At 45.0% G+C, this 19,345-nt stretch overlaps 1 protein-coding gene across 2 annotated transcripts in view; it reads left to right on the top strand.

Annotated features, from left to right (window-relative positions):
• The first annotated feature begins 277 nt into the window (after positions 1-277).
• The window catches only part of LOC146206443 (adipose-secreted signaling protein), a 29,528-nt gene continuing 10,460 nt past the window's right edge, over positions 278-19,345 (top strand). Inside the window, exons 1-6 of one of the 2 annotated variants that reach the window (XM_084591109.1) lie at positions 278-366; positions 731-964; positions 1,393-1,426; positions 1,858-1,967; positions 13,548-13,677; positions 18,852-18,980. In XM_084591109.1, coding sequence (XP_084447235.1) covers positions 1,402-1,426; positions 1,858-1,967; positions 13,548-13,677; positions 18,852-18,980 — 394 coding nt within the window. In that variant the 5' untranslated portion in view covers positions 278-366; positions 731-964; positions 1,393-1,401. The other variant, XM_084591108.1, reaches the window with a different exon arrangement.

Below are 19,345 nucleotides of genomic sequence, written 5' to 3'. Positions count from 1 at the left end.
AATTACATTGGTGCCACCCTTAGGACAGGCGAAATGGAGCGCGGTCATACACTACGATCTCTGCGTTCTTTTTTTTTTTTTTTTTTAAATAATCGGAACAGTTAAATTTTGAGGTAGGCCTGTGCCCTGTGCATGTTTGCGTCTTTGCGTCTTTGTCGGCTTTTGTCCGGTTTGAGCATGGAGGAAGGAAAGCTTGGGTTTGAGTAAAAAAGAAAAGAGGGGGGAGGGGGGGGGGGGGGGGGGGGTTATCGCTTGCTTTTGTGGAAAACCGCGCGATGGAGTGCGGCTTTCCCAACAGATGGCGGCAGTGCTGTTTACGCGAAGTATGTACAAGCATACCAACTTGCCAGGCATCGCCTCCTCTAGGTACTTACTTACCTACAAGCAAGCGTCGTTGTACCATCGTGTGACGTGTTCGTGCTTGTTTTCGTGTCACCAACGATCAACCTTTTGCGGTACCGGACCGACTGCGACGTAAAAGGCACCCGAATCCCCAAATCTGCGCTAATAGCCAGCGGTTTAGGTTTGGACACAAGGAGTATTGATGTCTGGAATAACCATGCCTTATATGCAAAGAAAAAAAGAAAACCGCTGAGGGAAGAATTGTTTGTCGACCTCTTGTTTAGTTAGTCTGTCTATCTGACTTTTACAAAGGAACAATGTATTATTAATGACAGCTGCGTGTAGGTATAAAGGGACACAATTCAAATGCGTGCTTCTAATAACGCAGGAGCCCGATATGAAAAGGAGAAAGAAGTTCGCGGCAGCGGCTCGCGCTGCGCTGTTATCTGGCTGACGGGACTGCTTTAGGTGTTCTGCTACAGGACAGTCTAGGTTTTCTGCCACGGAGCTTCTCTCGTCGTCTCAGACTGACAACGGACAGTGATGCGAAACCATTGTTGAGATTATCAACACCCGAACGTTCCGTGCCACTTGTTTACTACGTTGAGCCTCTGCCTATCCGGTGAGTATTCCAACCGTTTTTAAAAACCTGGAACGTTCGGAACGTGCCTCCGCTCACGCGCTGCAAGCTACAGCCCACAGCTGTAAACACCATTAATATTTCCCGTTTAACGCAGAAGGCCAGCGCCGCAGCGTAGTTGGCGTAGTTGGCGTAAAATCGGCGTAACATCGAAGCTGTATTTATTTTGCTTACTTGGGTGCTATTGGAATGCACTGTGTTCGAAGCCCTATCGTCCGCACTCGTGTTCTACGCTCGTGCAAGGATGGAAACCGGACAGAAAAGACGCTCATAGGCTCTGTAGTTCGGAGCAATCTCCCATGCAGTAACGCAATTACGCGGAATTGTTTTGCTACCTTGATGCTGCAGTGCGCAGGCCGTCGCAATGTGCTGGCTCCATCGCTGCGCTGATATGCGCCGTCTCGTTTCAGGAAACCGAAATGGAAGTTGATAGCGGCACCTCGGGTAAGATATTTTTTGCTTCAAGATTTTGTGTGTGTGTTTTTGGGGTTATACGTCCCAAAGCGACGCCGTAGTGGAGGACTCCGGAAATTTAGACCACCTGAGGTTCTTTAACGTGCACTGACATTGCACAGCACACGGGCGCCTTGCTTTTCGCCTCCATGGAAAAGCGGCCGCCGAGGCCGGTATTCGATCCCGCGCCCTGGGAAACTGTAGTCGAGAGCCGTGACCACTGCGCCACCCCGGCGGGGTTTCGTGTGTGTGTGTGTGTGTGTGTGTGTGTGTGTGTGTGTGCGCGCGCGCGCGCGCATACGTTCGCTGATGAGTATCGGATTGCCCGTTTTAGGCGCTCTTTTTGACGGATGTTATTGATATGCACTGGACGAAGTGTAAGTGAACGTCAACTAATATTAAATAAACATTACATCTTTCAGTTCACAAGGTGCACTTCCAGGAGACCTTGGACACGTTCGGTCATGACTCTGGCATTGTTGTCCAACCACTAAATGACGTTGTCATCAACGTTCACCTCGGATTTGTCCAGGTACGGATATCAGGCCAGCAACACACGCGCGCCTGTGTCACTTTGTAGATAAGAGGGCTGTCCCCATAATTAGCGTGCAGAAAAATAGAAAACAGCGTGGTCTGGATAGTGCGAAAGGGAGCAAAGCGCAGGGGCAGTTCCTCACCCGTGTAGTGCATTCTTGCTGCATAATGAATCGACCAGCCATAGTATTGTCAGTTTCTTCTCATTCCGGTGTACACTTTGAGCCACACATAAACGAACCTGGAGTAGCCAGAACTGAACAAAAATTTTACTCTCACTTCGGAACTTATCTACCAATCGTGTGTATTTATGGCAGAAATTGGTTGAAAGTGTGGACATTGCATGGCGCTCGCATATGTCCATTGGAGTGCACTATTAAGCAATTGGAAACGGATTATATCTCGGATAGATGTGAACTGGTAATAAATTGCAAAGCAAAGCAAGAAGCTATTTAAGTGAAAACATATATATGCATAAGAATCCTACCTTTTACCTAGACAACATGAAAATCCTTGAGATGTCCTCATTTCAAGCAGGATGGCCTCGGTGTATTTAGTGTGTCACAACTAAACATCTGTCATACGGACATCCTCAGTTGTATATTGTTGAACGCTGTTAGGGTGAAAATTTCTTAAGCATCCCGAACATGAATCGAAACAACTGTAGCCTTTTGCAAGTGCTAGGGGCACAAAGGAATGAGGGAATCGTCAGCATTCTAGAAGCACTTGGTTATGTATTATTCCACTTTGCATTGCTTTACAAGCAAACGTGTGTATTCAGCCTTCCATCCCTTAAGCATAAGATCACACGTGAACAGCAAAGTACGAAATTTTCCTTTGTGCATGCCAAAGAAATAGTTGGTAGTTGCATGTCATCACTTGCAAAACTTGTGTATTATTTTTCTGCTGCATGTTCCATGCAAAACTGGCTTCAGATGGCCTGAAGTGTTGCTTGTTGTTCACTTAGTTTGGCAGCTTTGAAACTTTTGGAGTCTTGAGACCACTCTGCAGTGGAACTGTCCTTCACAACTGCTCTCAAAGGCCACTTTGCTTGAACTGTATGGAAGTTTAGCCACGCCGATTATGATCATATAGCCAGTCTCGCCCACCTAGCTCCTTGGTGTCGTAACTACTAGTGAGAATCAACTGTGACCTTCAACTGCGATCTGTGGTGCAACTTTGTTCTCGCCATCCAATAGGACTGTGCCTTGCCCTACCAACACAGCACATTGCTGCAGGCCACCATGGATTACCTGAGACATCATCAAAATGTCTCGCTGCAAAACTGTTTTGTTCAAGCATGAAACGCAACTACAGTGTCTCGTCATTTATCGGGAAGCTAAGTCACTCCAGTGCTCTCTGAAGTCTGCAATACATGTGGCCCACTCCGCTTATGCCAGAGAAGTTGCTCTCAAAGCCAAGGACAACCTGACGCTCTTCTAGTTGTATGTGTGAAGCTGCAATCCAGCTCCCACCAGCTGTGCTTCCAGCACAATCAGCTTACCGTTACTGAGTCTTCAGCCATTGTCAATTTGTTTCTCATTTCTCGTCCTCATACAGTCCGACCACCTCCTCTCATGACCCAGATACCCTATTCCAGTTTTCCAAGTCCTCCATTTATCCTCCTCCCATCTCTATCTACCGTCACACTCGCCCCTGAGCAACTCAATGCGACTGTCCGTCATGTTAAACCGTTCCAGAACCCAGGACCTGACTATTGGCTTTCCTGAAGTTGATCTTTTCTCATCTCATTCTCTCCTTCAAATGTTCGTCTTTTATAGCTCATTCATTCGTTCAGACACCTGGCGTTAATCATACGTTGCCTCCGTCCATAGGGCCATGGAAAGCCTGCAGGTGAGACCTCATGTTTCTGCCCAGTGGCTATCATATCAGTTATTTGCAGGACTTTTGAGAGAATTTTGAACAGTGTCATCACAACCTTGGAAGGCGAAGTACACAGCCCCCGTCATAAATATACAGCCCACTGCGAAGGGACACGGAGCGGATGCGGTTCCGGGAGGTGGCACCCTTGTTTTCTTGGTGCACCTGCTGCGAGGGTAAAGAGGGTGAGGTGGGTGACAAGCTCCTTTGCTATTAGGAGGGTGAAGGAGACGGTATCGCTCTGGCTGTGCAATAGTAAGTGAGGTGTTCGCGTCATTCCTGTCGCCTTTGCGGAGGTGCTTGCATTGATGCAAAGTGCTGACTCGCCTTCGGCACGCGCTTCAAAGCTGGTACGCGCGGCGCGAGTGCCAAAGCTGTCACGGGCACTGGAAAATAAAGAGTGGCAGCTGCTTTCCGCAGTGTCGACTCTGCATGAAGAGGTCGAGAACATTTAAAGCATGCTTCGCCATAAAGAAAAGAAACAAGAAAAGGCGCAAAGAGAGTTTAGTGCCTGGCCGCAAGCATTGCGTTCTCTGCAATTTTTTAGGCTCCTTTTCTGTGATTTGCGACTGTAACAAGTCGTTGGATGAACTTTTCATTTTAAGGTGAAACACATCTCTCAGTAGCAGCAAAGTAGCATCCGGCTTGCAAAATTTAGTCCCGAAATATCACCCTGATGCCATTGGGGCAATCGGGTGGTTACAATAGTGCATCAGAATATTAAAAAATGTTTAGGATGCATTGAAACGAAGACTTTGGATTACGATAGCTTATGGGGTGGACAGATTAGGATTGAGGGCGTGTTATGATGAATAACGTTGGACTAAAGATGGATCGCGTTTTGATTAAATCGTTTGGTTCACAGAGTTTAATGCCCTAATGTGACTCAGAAATTTCGAGCACTTGTGGCTCATTGACCTGCACTGACATCTCACAGTGCTCTTTGCTTTTCGCCTGCATAGAATGGAGTAAGTGTATATTTGATTGGATTAATGCGGATCGAGTTATAGTGGAATAGGTGAGAAATCTAATAGATTGCTTGAAATATGATAGTTGCCTTTTGATTAAGGGTTGTTTTTTCAGTTAGCATTCATTAAGTCAGATGACAATAGATTAAGGGTAGATGTAAGAAAATTAAGAATAAAATACGTTAAATTAGAGTGGATTATTTTGGGTACTGTGGATTATGGGGTATACTAGAGGAAGAGTGTACTCGTATGTGGTTGTTGGCGGGGCTGAGTCGGGTTATGGAGCATTCTTATGGATGGTGGTGCAAAGGAGTGAATTACGTCTTCATGGGGTAGATTACTTTTATTATGGTGGACAGGAGGTGTGATCTGTTGGATTAACTGTGGTCAATATTCATACCTTCAAAGTTCGTCAGTGGTTCTAAGAGTGCCAAATTTACTTTCCTTAAATTCATGCACAATCCTTGAAAACCTCTTCTGCTGTCTTCCTTGCTGGACTACAAATAATAGCGCAACAATTAATGCCGCCAACTTGATAAATCCAAGGTCAAGTGTTCAACACGTTATTTTGACCTATCAAATAGTAGGGTAAAAAAACGTGCGTGTTCTGCAACGAGGTAAAAATCACTGCAAACCAGTGCCAAGAAAACGGACCTGCAGAAGATAGGCCAAAGGTTTGTCATACTGTGATCTCTATATCGGCAGGCTTCCATGGCACTCTGTACTGTAGCAAGCGAAGTCTAGCACACAGGTTTGTGTTCCATAGACTTAATATAACCTATCTTGCCCTATTATAACTTGATCTATTATAATCAGCACATAATTCACCGCGATTAGCCAGGTTCCACTTGTAAGGAACCGTAGCCTAAACCAACGCTTAATCCATGTTTTACAGCAAAATACACTTCTAATTTAATGCAATCCAACCTTGATTTTAATTGATACACCTTTTACTTGAAGTAATTCAACATGATGAATTTCTCACACCCCACGCATAAACCTCTTTAATGGACCCAAGCGGCCACATTACCGTTGCGGTAATGCCACGCCATTCTTTTTTTGGATCGCGTTTTCTGGCTTTGGACGGCGCTGACATGAAAGATCATGAAATGCCTTCCAACGACATCAGGGATAAAAAGTGGCCTGAAAAAAAAAAGAAAAGCGTGCAGCCCAGAGCTTGCTGACAGGAGCTAAGCGGGCTTGACAACTTTTCTAGTTTCTTTTCCATGGCGGAGCGTGCATGAAACATTTTGAGCCACTGAACTTCCTTCGCGCATAGCCAGCGATAGCGGTAACCAGCCGCGACGTTTTATCTTCCAACGCCTGTGACAGCGCTGCCGCTGGAATCGAGCGAGCGCTTCGGAGAGCCTGACGAAGATGACTCGCCGCATTGGATTGATGCAAGCGCCCCCGCATAGAGGCCAGAAACGAATAATGCGAACGTCGCTCTTACTATCACAAAGCCAGCGCAGCTACATCTCCTTCCTCGGCCGAGGCAAGAGACTTTCTCCCCCTCGCCCACTATATCCTCGCACCAAGCGCGCACGAGAGACAGGCACGCCACCACTCGGCCCGGCACTCGCTCCGCACCCCTTTGCAGTGGGCTGTATATTTATGACGAGGGCTGCACATCCTTCCCCATCCCAGCACAACTTCTGTCTCGTTCGCAGCTGCTATACAGCTCTGGCCAAACACTCTGACAGCTGCACTCCTGTCGATCTGGTGCAACTTGACTTCACCAACAGATTTGAGACCATCAACCACTCCCTCCTCATCAAGAAGGCAGCGCTGGACGAGCTGCGTGGTGTCATTTTATTATGGATTGCTAGTTTTGTAATGGATTGCAGCCAGCTTATCCTCCATCCTGCTTTGATACCTTAATGCTACTCTGCTCTCTCTGGGGTCCCACAGGCTTCCATTCTTGGCCCAACCTTATTTCCTATCTACTTCAATGACATTCCCCAGTCTCTGGAAAGTCTGCTGTATGCTCATACAGCATGCGGATGGCTCGTCTATCTCCCATTTTGCAACTTCTTGTTGCTCTGCCTGGCTCCAGGTCTACCTTCAGGAAATCACCCTGTGGGCCTCTCAACGCTTTGACTGTTTTTGCCGTACGGGTACTGCGGCCGCATTTCGTCCCACGGCGTTTTTGATGTATAGATACTGCGCTAAACGCATATCATTAAAAAAAAATTGACAGGGGGGGGGGGGTTCAGATTATTCGACAGTCAAAGGGTTAATTATCTCAAAATGAGCCACACATCCCAGCTAGAACACCTTTATGCCTACCTACAGTGTGTCGAGAACTGTGATTTGTACTGCCCAGTCCGTTATCCTCGGCGTCATATTCACCACAGTTGGACTTATTGCTTCACATCTCCCAGGTTGTGGCAACAGCCAGACTTATGCTTGGCTTTGTCTTACGAGTGACAAAGCCCTGCTGCCCAGAGGCCTTCCTATCTTTATATTCTGCCCTCGTCCTTCATCAACTGGAGTTTTGTGCTTCTATATGGAGTCCGCATCAAGTTAACCTCACAGAGCGACCTGAAAGTGTGTAAAGAGGAGCCACGAATGCCTTGTGCACTCAGCTTGGCCAATGGCGTGCTCTCCGGCCAAGCCACATATTCAGGCTCCGACAACTAGGGTGGCGGATCCTCAAGCACCACAGCTGAGTGGCCCGCCTTGGGGTCCTCTGCTCAGTTCTTGACAGCTGGCTCGATGAAACCTTCCTTCACTTTGCCATCAGGCGCAATAAGTGCACTGGGCAGCCCAAGCCCATTCATGCCCGTACTGTCCGCCATAAACGTTCTGTTCTCCCCGCAGGGGGCATCTGTTAAAGCAGATGTTTGCGTGTGCTGTGCGACACCACGGACCCCGAGCACCCACGCTTAGCCGTGCGTGGCATCGCCGTGTCTGGGGAAAAGGGGATCCTGGTGGTTGAGCCGATGCCGAGTGTTTTGGACCTTTAAGGCCCCTCGGCGGAGGCAACACACCACTTTGGCCCACGCTTCCCACAGACGGCACCTCCGGGCTGACCCACCCGGGGGAAATCGGCAGTCGCCTTTTCCTGTCCTCCCCTCCATCTTTCACTTTCCTATCCCCTCTCTTACAACTTTCCTGTCTTCTCTTACCTTTCTTCGTTTCTTCCTACTTCCAGGCGGCGAGGGTTAACCTTGTGTGGCTAACCACCCTGAGTTACGCCATATTGGGTTATAGTTACGGTGTACAGCTGGCGTGGGCAGGACTTGATTGCCAACTCCTGTCCCGTCCCCTCGTTGGGCTCCATGGTGGGTGGCTGGCACCGCAGCCGAACAATATACTTCTTTTATGGCTTCCTCTTCTTCTTCAACTGATCGCCCTCCTTCGAAACGAGGGCGCACCGACCAAACTGCCCAGTTCTTTTTGAAAACGAAGAGCACCTTCCCACACTTTCATGTAGTTCATAGTGAGCACTCAGAAAAGACAGCAAGACAAGCCTCACCGTTCATTGTTGCAAAGACACTGACTGAAGCTATAGGCAAGGGTTACAAAATCAAGAAGCTTGCAAATGGAGACCTGCTGTTGGAACTTTTATATCATCATCAGTATGAGAAACTCTCAGGAGTCAGCGCTTTTGGTGACATTCCTGTTGTGATTAGCCCACATCGTTCTTTGAATACTGTTCGCGGTGTTCTTTCTGACCAAGATTTAAAGTACATGACAGAGGAGGAGTTGCTGGAAGGGCTGAAAGAGCAACACGTGACAAATGTATACCGAATAAAAATAAGACGTGACAACAAAGAAATCGAGACTAAACACTTTGTCCTTACCTTTGCACTGAGCGTACTCCCCGAGTCTGTGGAGGTGGGGTACACAAAACTCAACCTGAGACCATACATTCCGAACCCACGACGTTGCTTTAACTGCCAGAAGTACGGTCACGGTGCTCAGAGCTGCCGAGGCCGACTCACTTGTGCAAAGTGTGCTGCACATGAGCACCAAACCGATGACTGTCAAGCTCAACCCCATCTCTGTGCAAACTGTCAGGGCAACCATCCTGCTTATTCGCGTAGCTGTCCGGTGTGGAAGACTGAAAAGGACATAATCACTCTAAAGGTAACAGAAAACATCACGTTCACCGAAGCACGCAAACGATATTCAATCCAACACCCTTCCTATTCCTCTGTGGCGCAGCAGGGCGCGGCACCACAGGAGTCTTCAGCACCTACCCAGGCAACGAAAAATGAGTCTGGGGTGGTGCCATCCGCGCCCCTGGTGGAAGTAGCTGGTGCTGCTCCACTACCCCCAAAACAGGCTGCGCTGACCCCCAGGTCAGCGGGCCCGAAGGCCTTGTCCCAAGGGGCAAGGCCTAAAACAAGTGCACCCGTGCCTTCTGCACGAACGTCCAACACATCTGAGGATGTGATGGACACATCTCCCTCCTCGCCGCCGCGTCAGCGGCGGCAAAGCTCTCTCGAGCGAAAACGAAGGGACAAAGTCCCAATAACAGGTCCAAAGGACCCAACTGCCTAGGTTTTTAAACCATCCTCAACTAATATTTTACTATGGCATTTTTAGTTCACTGGAACTGTCGTGGACTTTTAAACAATTACACTGACATAACAGATATATTAGGTTCTTTTTCCCCAGTCGCATTGTGTCTCCAGGAGACAAACCTTGGACCACAGAATAAAAACATCCTTAAAAAGCATCAAGTCTTTCGTTGCGATCGACAGAACCCAAGCAGACTCTCAGGCGGCACTGCTATTGTGGTCCAAGGTGGTTTTCCAACCCGAAAAATCGACCTTAAAACCACATACGAAGCAGTTGCAGTCACAGTGCTCCATTTTAAAGCCATAACAATATGCTCCATTTACATTGATCCTCATCTAACCGTTACACTTCATGACTTAGAAACTCTTTTAATACAACTACCAGAGCCATATCTTTTAGTTGGGGATTTTAATGCTCACTCCTATTTTTGGGGAAGCAGACAAACCGACGTCAGAGGTCAGGTTTTAGAAAGTTTTATTCTGTGCAACAATGTCTGTTTGTTAAATACGGGGAAACACACATACTGCTCTCCAAGCACTGGCAAATTCAGCTGCCTAGATTTGTCTTTTTGTTCACCAAGTGTTTTTACCGATTTTAAATGGAACGTCCTTGACAACCCCTATGGAAGCGATCATTTTCCAGTCATTATCAGCCTAGCATCATCACCATCAATCACCCTAACAAAACCACGGCGCTGGAAGCTAAATTTGGCCGACTGGGCGCTCTTCCGCGAGGAAGCTGCCCTAGAAGAAATCTTTTCGGACAGTTCTGATGTGGATAAATTAAATGAAACTTTCACAGCACGTATTATTGCCGCCGCTTACCTAGCCATTCCACGGACTTCCGGTGTGGTGCGACAAAATCGTAAAGCATGGTATACGCAAGAATGTAGAAAAGCAAAAAAGGAACAAAATAAAGCATGGGGAATTTTACGCCGCTACCCAACACATGAAAACCTGATAAATTTCAAGAAGGCAAAATCTAAAGCTCGGTATATCCGCCGCACAGCTGAAAAGCAATCATGGCAGAGGTATGTATCTTCTGTCAACAGCTCAGTTACATCCAAGGACATGTGGGAAAAAGTACATAAACTAGATGGAAAGTACTCCCCCTTCACAGTTCCTTTTTTCACAACCTCTGGTGCACAAACCAGTATAGAAGAACAAGCAGACATATTGGGAGAATATTTTGCTGCAGTTTCAAGCTCTACGCACTATACACAATCTTTTTTAAAGTATAAATCAACAGTTGAAAAACAAAAACTCCCAATGACTGGTAGCATGAATGAACCTTTTAATGCTTTAATTACACTAGAAGAAATACATAGAGTACTGTCGGCTGGCAAACGCACTGCACCAGGACCTGATGATGTGCACTACGAAATGTTGGCCCATTTAACAGAAACCTCTGTAGAAGCATTGTTAAAACTGTTTAACAAAATCTGGATATCCGGAAAAATTCCTGAGTCCTGGAAGAAGGCCATTGTAGTGCCACTTTTGAAGCCTGGAAAGTCTCCAAATTCTCCAGGTAGTTACAGGCCAATAGCCCTGACGAGCTGTCTTGCAAAGTGCTTTGAAAGTATTCTAAATATTAGGTTGATGTTTGTCCTCGAATCCCAAAAACTGCTTGACACTCACCAGTGTGGCTTCAGGAAAACATGTTCCACTACTGACCACCTTGTCCGCCTCGAAAATACAGTTCGAGAAGCGTTTCTACATAAGCAACACTGCCTTGCCGTCTTTTTTGACCTTGAAAAAGCCTACGACACCACATGGAGGTTTGGGATCCTGCGAGATTTGGGAGAGCTTGGAATTCGCGGCAGGATGCTAAAATGTCTAGCTGACTTTCTACATAATCGATCCTTCCAAGTACGTCTTGGTTCCGTACTTTCTAAAAACTTCACACAAGAAACTGGAGTGCCCCAAGGGTGCATTTTAAGTACCACGCTTTTCATAGTAAAAATGAACTCTATAGCTAAAGTAATACCGAAATCCATTATGTATTCAGTTTACGTAGACGATTTGCAAATTGCGTGCACATCATCAAACGTAACTACATGTGAGAGGCAGATTCAGCTAACCGTAAATAAGCTGGCATCATGGGCAGATAAAAATGGTTTCAAGTTTTCCACGCAAAAGTCTGTGGCTGTTCTCTTTTCTCTTAGACGAGGACTGCACACTGACCCCACCATCTACCTAAATGAAATCACACTACCAGTAAAACACGAACACAAATTTCTAGGTTTAACATTTGATAGGAAGCTCTCTTTTCTTCCTCACATAAACGTCCTGAAAAAGAAAGCTTCCAAATCTCTGAATATACTCAAAGTCCTCTCACGCAAACACTGGGGGTCTGACCGGACGTGCCTTTTACACATCTACCGCACAGTCATTCGCTCTTGCCTAGACTATGGCTGCATTGTATACGGATCAGCAAGACCTTCATATTTGAAGCGCTTGGACCCTGTACATAATTCAGGCTTGCGTCTTTCTACTGGTGCTTATAGGACATCACCTATCGCAAGCCTTTATGTAGACACCAACGAACCATCCCTAGAACTTAGAAGGACCATGCTCACATTTTCATATATCCTGAAAATACGCTCCCTACCAAAACATATATGCTACCCCATTGTCATTAAATGTGCCTCCAGAATATTGTCCAAAAATAGGCCTCAGTCAATCAAACCCTTGTTACTTCGATTTGAGGATAAATGCAAAAAATTAGGAATACTAAACGCCCTCCCCAATATTGCATCAAGGCAAAATTCACTGCCACCATGGTACAGCCTTCCTGTTGTGTGCGATTTCACACTAACTCAGTTTTCTAAACATAAAACACCACCTGAACACATCCTGCAAGAATTTCTAGCTCTTAAAGGAAAGTATGACAATTGCACACAATTTTACACGGATGGTCCAAGACAACAAAACACGTAGGAAGTGCAATAGTGCATGGAAAATGGGAAAAAACTGTGAGATTACCTCAGTGTGCAAGTATTTTTACAGCTGAATGTTATGCTCTGGCAGTGGCTGTAAGCAAAATAGTAAACGAGAACATTACAAACAGTATTATATACACAGACTCCTTAAGTGTTCTCACAGCCCTTCACCACAAAAATGCAGTTGTACCACTACTCGGAGAAATCATACACAACATATCAACAGCCTCTGCTCGAGGACATAAAATAACGTTTTGTTGGGTCCCGAGTCATGTCGGCATTGGAGGCAATGAGAGAGCAGACTTTTGCGCTGCCCAGGCCCATGGAAAACGAATAAAGAACATAGACATGCCATACAGAGACTGTATGATGCTGGTGCACAACAAGCTAAAGGACGAATGGCAGTCATCATGGAGTAAGGAGGTAAATAATAAACTGCAGTTGGTGAAGCCCACTTTAGGGGAATGGAAATCATGTCGCAATCAAGAACGTTTTATAGAGGTGATTTTATGCCGTCTCCGCATTGGCCACACGCATATGACGCACAATTTTTTGTTGAGAAAAGAAAACAAACCTCTGTGTGAAGAATGCGGACAGCAACTCACCATAAACCACGTTTTACTTTCATGCACAAGATTTGAAATGCTAAGGAAAAAGTATTTTACTCGATTTTATGATGAACACATTCCTTTCCATCCAGCTTTGATTTTAGGTGAAAGCGGACTTGTCGATCTATCATGTGTTTTTAGCTTTTTAAAGGAAGCAAATGTTTTACGGAAACTGTAGAATAAATAGTGTACGCCATTTACAACCTTGTGCTTGGCGCATGATAGCCTGAGCTGCTTATGCGCCATTAAACCCAACACAACACACAACACGTTCTGTTCTCCTGGCGACAATGGCAGACTATCTATCCCCAAGGCCCAGAGGATGCCTCTGCCTGTTGACCATGCAGAGTCATGGAATCTGCGCCATGCACTGGCCAGATATCTGGACTGACACTTTATGCGTGTGCGTGTGTGTGCTTGCATGCATGTGTGTGTCTGTCCATCCATCCATCCTCTTCAGCATAAGCAATAGGCCGACCGGCACCCTGCATGTGGGTTTTCAACTTTCGCTTCAGCCTCGCACACTGCTTCACGCCCTTCTCTTACATTCTTTTTCTGTCTTTTCTATTTCTAAGTGCAAGTGAAGGTTATTATTATTTTATTATTGAAGCCGTGAACATTGAAAATCATGTCTTTGAACTTTTCAGGTAAACCACAGATATGAGGTGCGCTTCCAGTTTGACAGCCCCGCACATCTAGGTAGCCTTTCAGTAAGAACTCAAGACCCTCCAAACCTGAACCTCAGGGTGTTGGAACTGAAGCCAGTGATTTCTACAGGTGAGATGGTTTTGCAGTTGATCTAGTCGCATAGCTGTGTACTTAGTGTCCCCTGTAAATCTTTATTTGGCACACCACAATATTGCTTGCGTTTGTCAGCAGGAGTTGAGAGGAATGCTTGTGTTAAGCAGAAGTCTAATTGCATATACTTCCTATGCATCCTTACCTTTCAGCACCAGTGCTAAAGAGCACTCTATTTTTCATAATCTAAAGAAGGGTTGTGCAAGTTAATGCCACGCAGGTTGACCATCATTTGGAATTCGGCCAACATTTAAGCAATGATTCAGGCATGAAAACTATTCAGATAAGCCTGAACGGTGAACTTGAATTGGATTTTGGAAAAATTGGGACAGTTTGCTTCCGACCAGGGTCTTCAGAAGCAGCTTGATTGAATAAAACATTGAGTGGTGCCTGCTGTGCTAAAATGGTATTTATTGCTAATATTTGGTGGAGGGTAGTTCAAGTGTGGTGTGTATATCCATTTTTAGAATGTACTGCCTTGAAATTCAGCAGCAACTGAAATTCTTGTGTGACACCATATAGATGGCAGTCATGCCACCCTAACACAGTTGCAAAAGTGCTTATCATTGGGACACTGAGGACAGTACCCTGCTGTCATCACATATACACTCCCTTCGAAAACAGGGGTCCTATAAAAGGAAAAAAAAAAAAAAAAGGATGGAATTCAGGCGTGACAACCACTGGCTGATTTCATTAGTAGTAAGATGTGTATGTCAACAGCGATATTTAGATGCGGATTCCAGAGGCTACACTGCAATCCATCCTTTTTGGTAAGAATGTCATGAGTTTGAATTAAGTTGTAGGGAGATTTTTAAACCAAATTTCTATGGCAATAGATGCTTTGTTTGCTGCAGGACAAGGGTCAAAATAGCCAGAAAGAGTGAGGTAATTCATTTTTGCCGAGAACAATAATTAGTCATTGTCGGTCTCGGTGCCTCTTTAAAGCCTTGATTGATAATTGTCTGTTCAAAGTCCAGCTTAATTCAAAGGTTTTTGAAAGTAACAACTGGCCTTCAGATTTTGCCATACTATTAATTGACGGTTTCTCTGTGTAGGATATTGCACCAGTTCTGTGCTGCAACTCTTCTAATGCAGGGTTAAGAACTAGTGTTTCAGTTTTTGCCTTGCTCACTTGTGTTTACATGCCTGGTGGATTTGCCACTTCCAGATGGATTCAAATTTTCTCCACGAAGCTAGTTTTGCTAGGTTCTTTGTCCACAGTCTAAACACTCATTTGCATGTTTTTCTGTCTCATAATGAAGGCTTTTGAGAGCTGTGCATGTTTAAGCTACGAAAAATGCTGAAGTACAAAAATATGGCTTTGCACTGAGGGGCAAACTGTAAGGGTGTTTAATTAGGAAGCTAAGCTGTGTTTCGGAGTGAAGAAGTTTGAGCTACACTTTCTTCTTTAAACTCTTCACTGCCGCACATGCTGTCACCGAGACTGCAGTGTGAGATTGATGACGAGTGTTGCCACTCATTCAGCGGTGGCGAATGAGATGCACAAACATGCTTTGCAGACATTGAAACCAGTGGTCAATTTCTGGTGATCAGTGATGATGGCAACCATTAGAAATCTGCCTGAGCTCTGACTGCGACATGTTAACCGCTGGATGTCAGCTGCAATTTTGCTGATACAGTTGAGGCAGCTTTCAAGTGCTGCATACAGTTTAGGAGCCTCTTGTGCTCGCTTTTTTTTTTCTTTTTTAGAATTAAAAAATCAGTCTAATTCAAATATTTGCATTGCTCAGGAAGAATTTAAATCAGTTAGATTTTTCTGGATGATAGTTTATAAGAAATATTATTATGCTAAAATAAGCCCTCAAGAATGAGAACGTCTATCACTGCTTGCAATTTGCTTGACATGGACTAACCAGGACCAGATATAAGGGGCCCATCTAAGGGTTTCCTATAAATCTTCCCCTACCTGTGATGAACAAATTTTGTATGAAGGACACAGCACACCAGCATTAACCACAGCACAAAATAACACTAAATAAAGTTATGGTTTTTCTCTATGTGTACAATAAAGCGAAACTAGTATTGCTAATAGCAGCTTCGAAATTCTGTCTGATGCATGCTTAAATTTTTGTTTTCTTATTTTTAAGTATTTCTTTTCTTTTCTTTTTTCAGTGTTACAAATCCATGTTGTGACATTTCAAGTTAGGATTTTCACGACAGTGATTTACTTTGGTGCAATTCTAGATTTGATTTGGGCCATTGTTCAGCAATCAGGCAGCAGTTAGCAGAGATCAGTGCGACCACGAAACTACAAGAGGGATATGAAGCAACTGTAATTTATTTTTTGATTGCTAGCATGGTGCATACAGACCTCAATGAAAGTGAAGTAGAGATTATATGCACCATCGACACTCTGTGAATTTGACGTTGACCTGCTGATTGCAAAGTTGCAGGTTCATTCTTGGCCATACAAAATGCTGGTGTGCTGTCCGCACACGGCAAAAACCCCACATTTTCTGCATTGAGAGCCCTCCATTACGGTGTGCCTCATACAAAATGTGTTGCTTTAAGATCATTAGAGATAGGGTAGATAGGGGAAGATTTATAGACAACTTTTAGAGGGGTCCTTTATATCTGGCCCTGGCTAGTCTATGTCAAATAAATTGCAAGCAGTAATAGACATTCTTGTTCTTGAGGGCTTATTTTAAGCTTAGTAGTATTTCTTTATAGCTGTTTGCATGCAGCCAGTCTTTGATTGTCGATAAAGATGTTAGCCAAACTTTTGACTAGGCGGGTGAATGTTTGTGCTCATTCACTGCCATTGTAAAGGATTTGGGAAAGTACTGCATGGTAAAATTTTTTGTAGTGTTAATTAGAAAGCTGTTTTTTTGTAATGGTGTCTTCAGCTGACGGCACTCGTGGAGTTTTCTGCGCACTCATGCACTGCCACATGTTCGGCTGGTCGCCACTCGTGTAGTGCCGTACGTTCGGCTGGAGCGAGCACGACATGAGTGGTGCGGCACTTTGCCACCGTGGGGACCGACGATGGGAGCTTAGTGCAATGCCATCGTGCAGCGCAATGCCATCGTGCAGCGCGCGCTAGCAAACGACGCTGTCATCGTATCCGTATTTGCTCTACAGCGGCCGATAGCGAGCTTCGACGAAGAGAACAAGAGAGGAAACATATCAGTTGGGCGTATAATAGGGAAATGATGGACGTTTTAGAAGTGCAATGTATACTGCCATTATGCAGCCACCGGCCGATGACCCATGCGTAGCTGAAGGTCTACAATGTGCGCATTGTGCAACGTACAGATCATAGAGCTAATACAGACTCTAGAGGGAAAGCTGCCCGTTCAGCCAATGCATTCCAGTGGTGACCACGTGATTGCCGCCATCATAATACTGTTTAATGGTTGCCAGATGATTTTTACTTGCTAAATCTGGCACATGAAGATGATTTGAAGCTGGCAACATAGATCGTGGGAAGATGGCGGCGTGCAGTTAACCGACGGCTACTGTAGAGTAGGTGCTGTAAACACTGGCAGAATCGTCGCGCCTGGAGCATTTCTGGTGGTATGTTGCGTCGTGTACCTACTGTAACATCACACAGGTATCCTGCTTCTGAGTTGTTATCGCAAGGCTGGCTATCCTTGCGAATTTTACACACTTTGCATGCATTTTGTCCGTCAAGCACCCATCACCTGAAAACACGTCAGAAATTTGCTTTGGCGCAAGACGGCGACCACAGTATATTAAAAAAAAAAACAGTGACGAATTCCATCCGGGATGGCTAGTGCTGCATACAGTAAATGTCAAAGGGTACTCCTGTATGTTTGCTGTTGAGCTGCTACGTCTGCTTGCAAACATTGTTTCCAATCATTTTACATCATTCCTTTACGACCAAGAAGGTGCCTGAAAGATCATATATGCTTGAAAACAATGTATAGAAATTTCCTACAGTTGTGTTGTCAGCAGCGGTTTTTAAAACTTTTGTTCAAACCTTTGTTCATTTTTGATGCAGTGAGCAGAAACTGTGCTGGCCACAGTGATGAATTTGATGATGGCGGCGAACCAATGGGAAGCACGTTTCCCTGCTCAGCTTTCCCTCTAGAGTTTGTGTATTAGATGGTACAGATAGAAACCGGTAAGAATAGCACTGTTGTAGTGTCTGAAAACCAACACCACCGCAATCGCAACATTTCGCAGCATGCGCCGGCGTCTCAAATTAGCACTAGCTCTACACACCATACGTAGGATGGCCTCCGAGACAGTCAAGGGTCTCCGAGGCTATGCAGAATAGACGGCAGAAACGACGACGGCACTCTCAGTGTGCTTCACACATTCGGCTAGAGCACACAAGGACGGTTACTCGTGCAGTGTTTGACGTCAGTTCCTGCACACCGGCGCGGGGGCAGTGCGCCTCAGCCGAAGACACCATAAGTTTGCATTCTGCATTAAGCCTACTGTTAGCTGTAGAAGGGTTCACCTTTGCCTGCCTACTTTTTTATTGTTTATCAGGCATCATAATTTATTTGGAATTACTGCTGTTTAGCTCTGCTGCAAGGACTATGAATGAAGCAGATTTAAAAATAGTGGATTTAAGAAATATATGATGAACGGCTAGTTTTTTTCTGTTTGATCTTCTGGTATACTTTTATAATTTTGTTATAGGTTTTGGTTGTTTTATATATGTAGGGTGATGAGTAAAGCTACTGTTAACCTAAGTTTCCTTTTTAGTGCTAACAGAGAGTGACCAGAAGAGTGTCATACGCAATGTATTACGCCTTGTGACTGGGTATAGATAACATGTCATGTTAGATTGTACTGTTACTTTTCACGAGTAGTGCCATTTTTCTTGTTTAGCCCTGCCGCTGTGGCTTAGAGGTTAGGGCACTGAACAGCTAATCCGGAGCATGTGTGTTCAATCTGGCCGTGGTGGCCACATCTCGATGGAAAGACATGCAAAGTGCCTGTGTACAGTGCGATGTAGCTACACATTAAAGAACCCTGCAATATGTGTTAAACCCTATAAACCAAACCAAGCCATTTTTGAGGTTTAAAAGAATTCAGTAGGTGGCAGTTACTGTGTCACGAGGAGTTGAAGCTTTTTGTCCTGAGGCTTTTGTAGTAAAAAACGAGAGGGGGGGAAGGGGGGGCTTGTATGTAATTTTTTTCTCTTTCTTTTGCAGGGCCGAGGTATGAGGTCGTTCTGGAATTTCTTGCCTATAAAGAAAAACTACTTCGGGAACAGCTTCTTCTCCAGTCCTGCAACAATCCACTGCTCACGCTGACACTTGTGCTCAATGCCAGAGTTCTTGGTAGGTATTTTTGTATTTTAAAAACAAAGCGTGAGCACAAAAGACAAAATACTCAGTCATCAGGCTCTTGTTTAAAGCGGGGATACAATAACCTGTAGCACTTAAAAAAGACTAAAGATCTGGTGTTGTACTGTATGTCCCATTGCATGCACTGTGTTGCATTTTGCTTAATCATTGCTTTTCCAGTGAATACAGTCTGCTTGTGAATGTGTTTTTTCCTTTAGTGTGTTAATATAAATGCCTAGTTGAAATTCGGCATCTTGTCATGCTATTCCTGTGCCATGTAGAAATATTTGTAGTGGTCTATACTGCCTTACTGTGTCACACCTGTGCTGCTTTAGCATGCATATGATAGAATGTGTGCT

The sequence above is a fragment of the Amblyomma maculatum genome, chromosome 1 (genome assembly GCF_055883805.1).
Source record: "Amblyomma maculatum isolate TAMU_Amacu chromosome 1, ASM5588380v1, whole genome shotgun sequence".
Taxonomy (NCBI): Eukaryota; Metazoa; Arthropoda; class Arachnida; order Ixodida; family Ixodidae; genus Amblyomma; species Amblyomma maculatum.
This window is presented reverse-complemented; position numbering and strand designations above follow the sequence as displayed.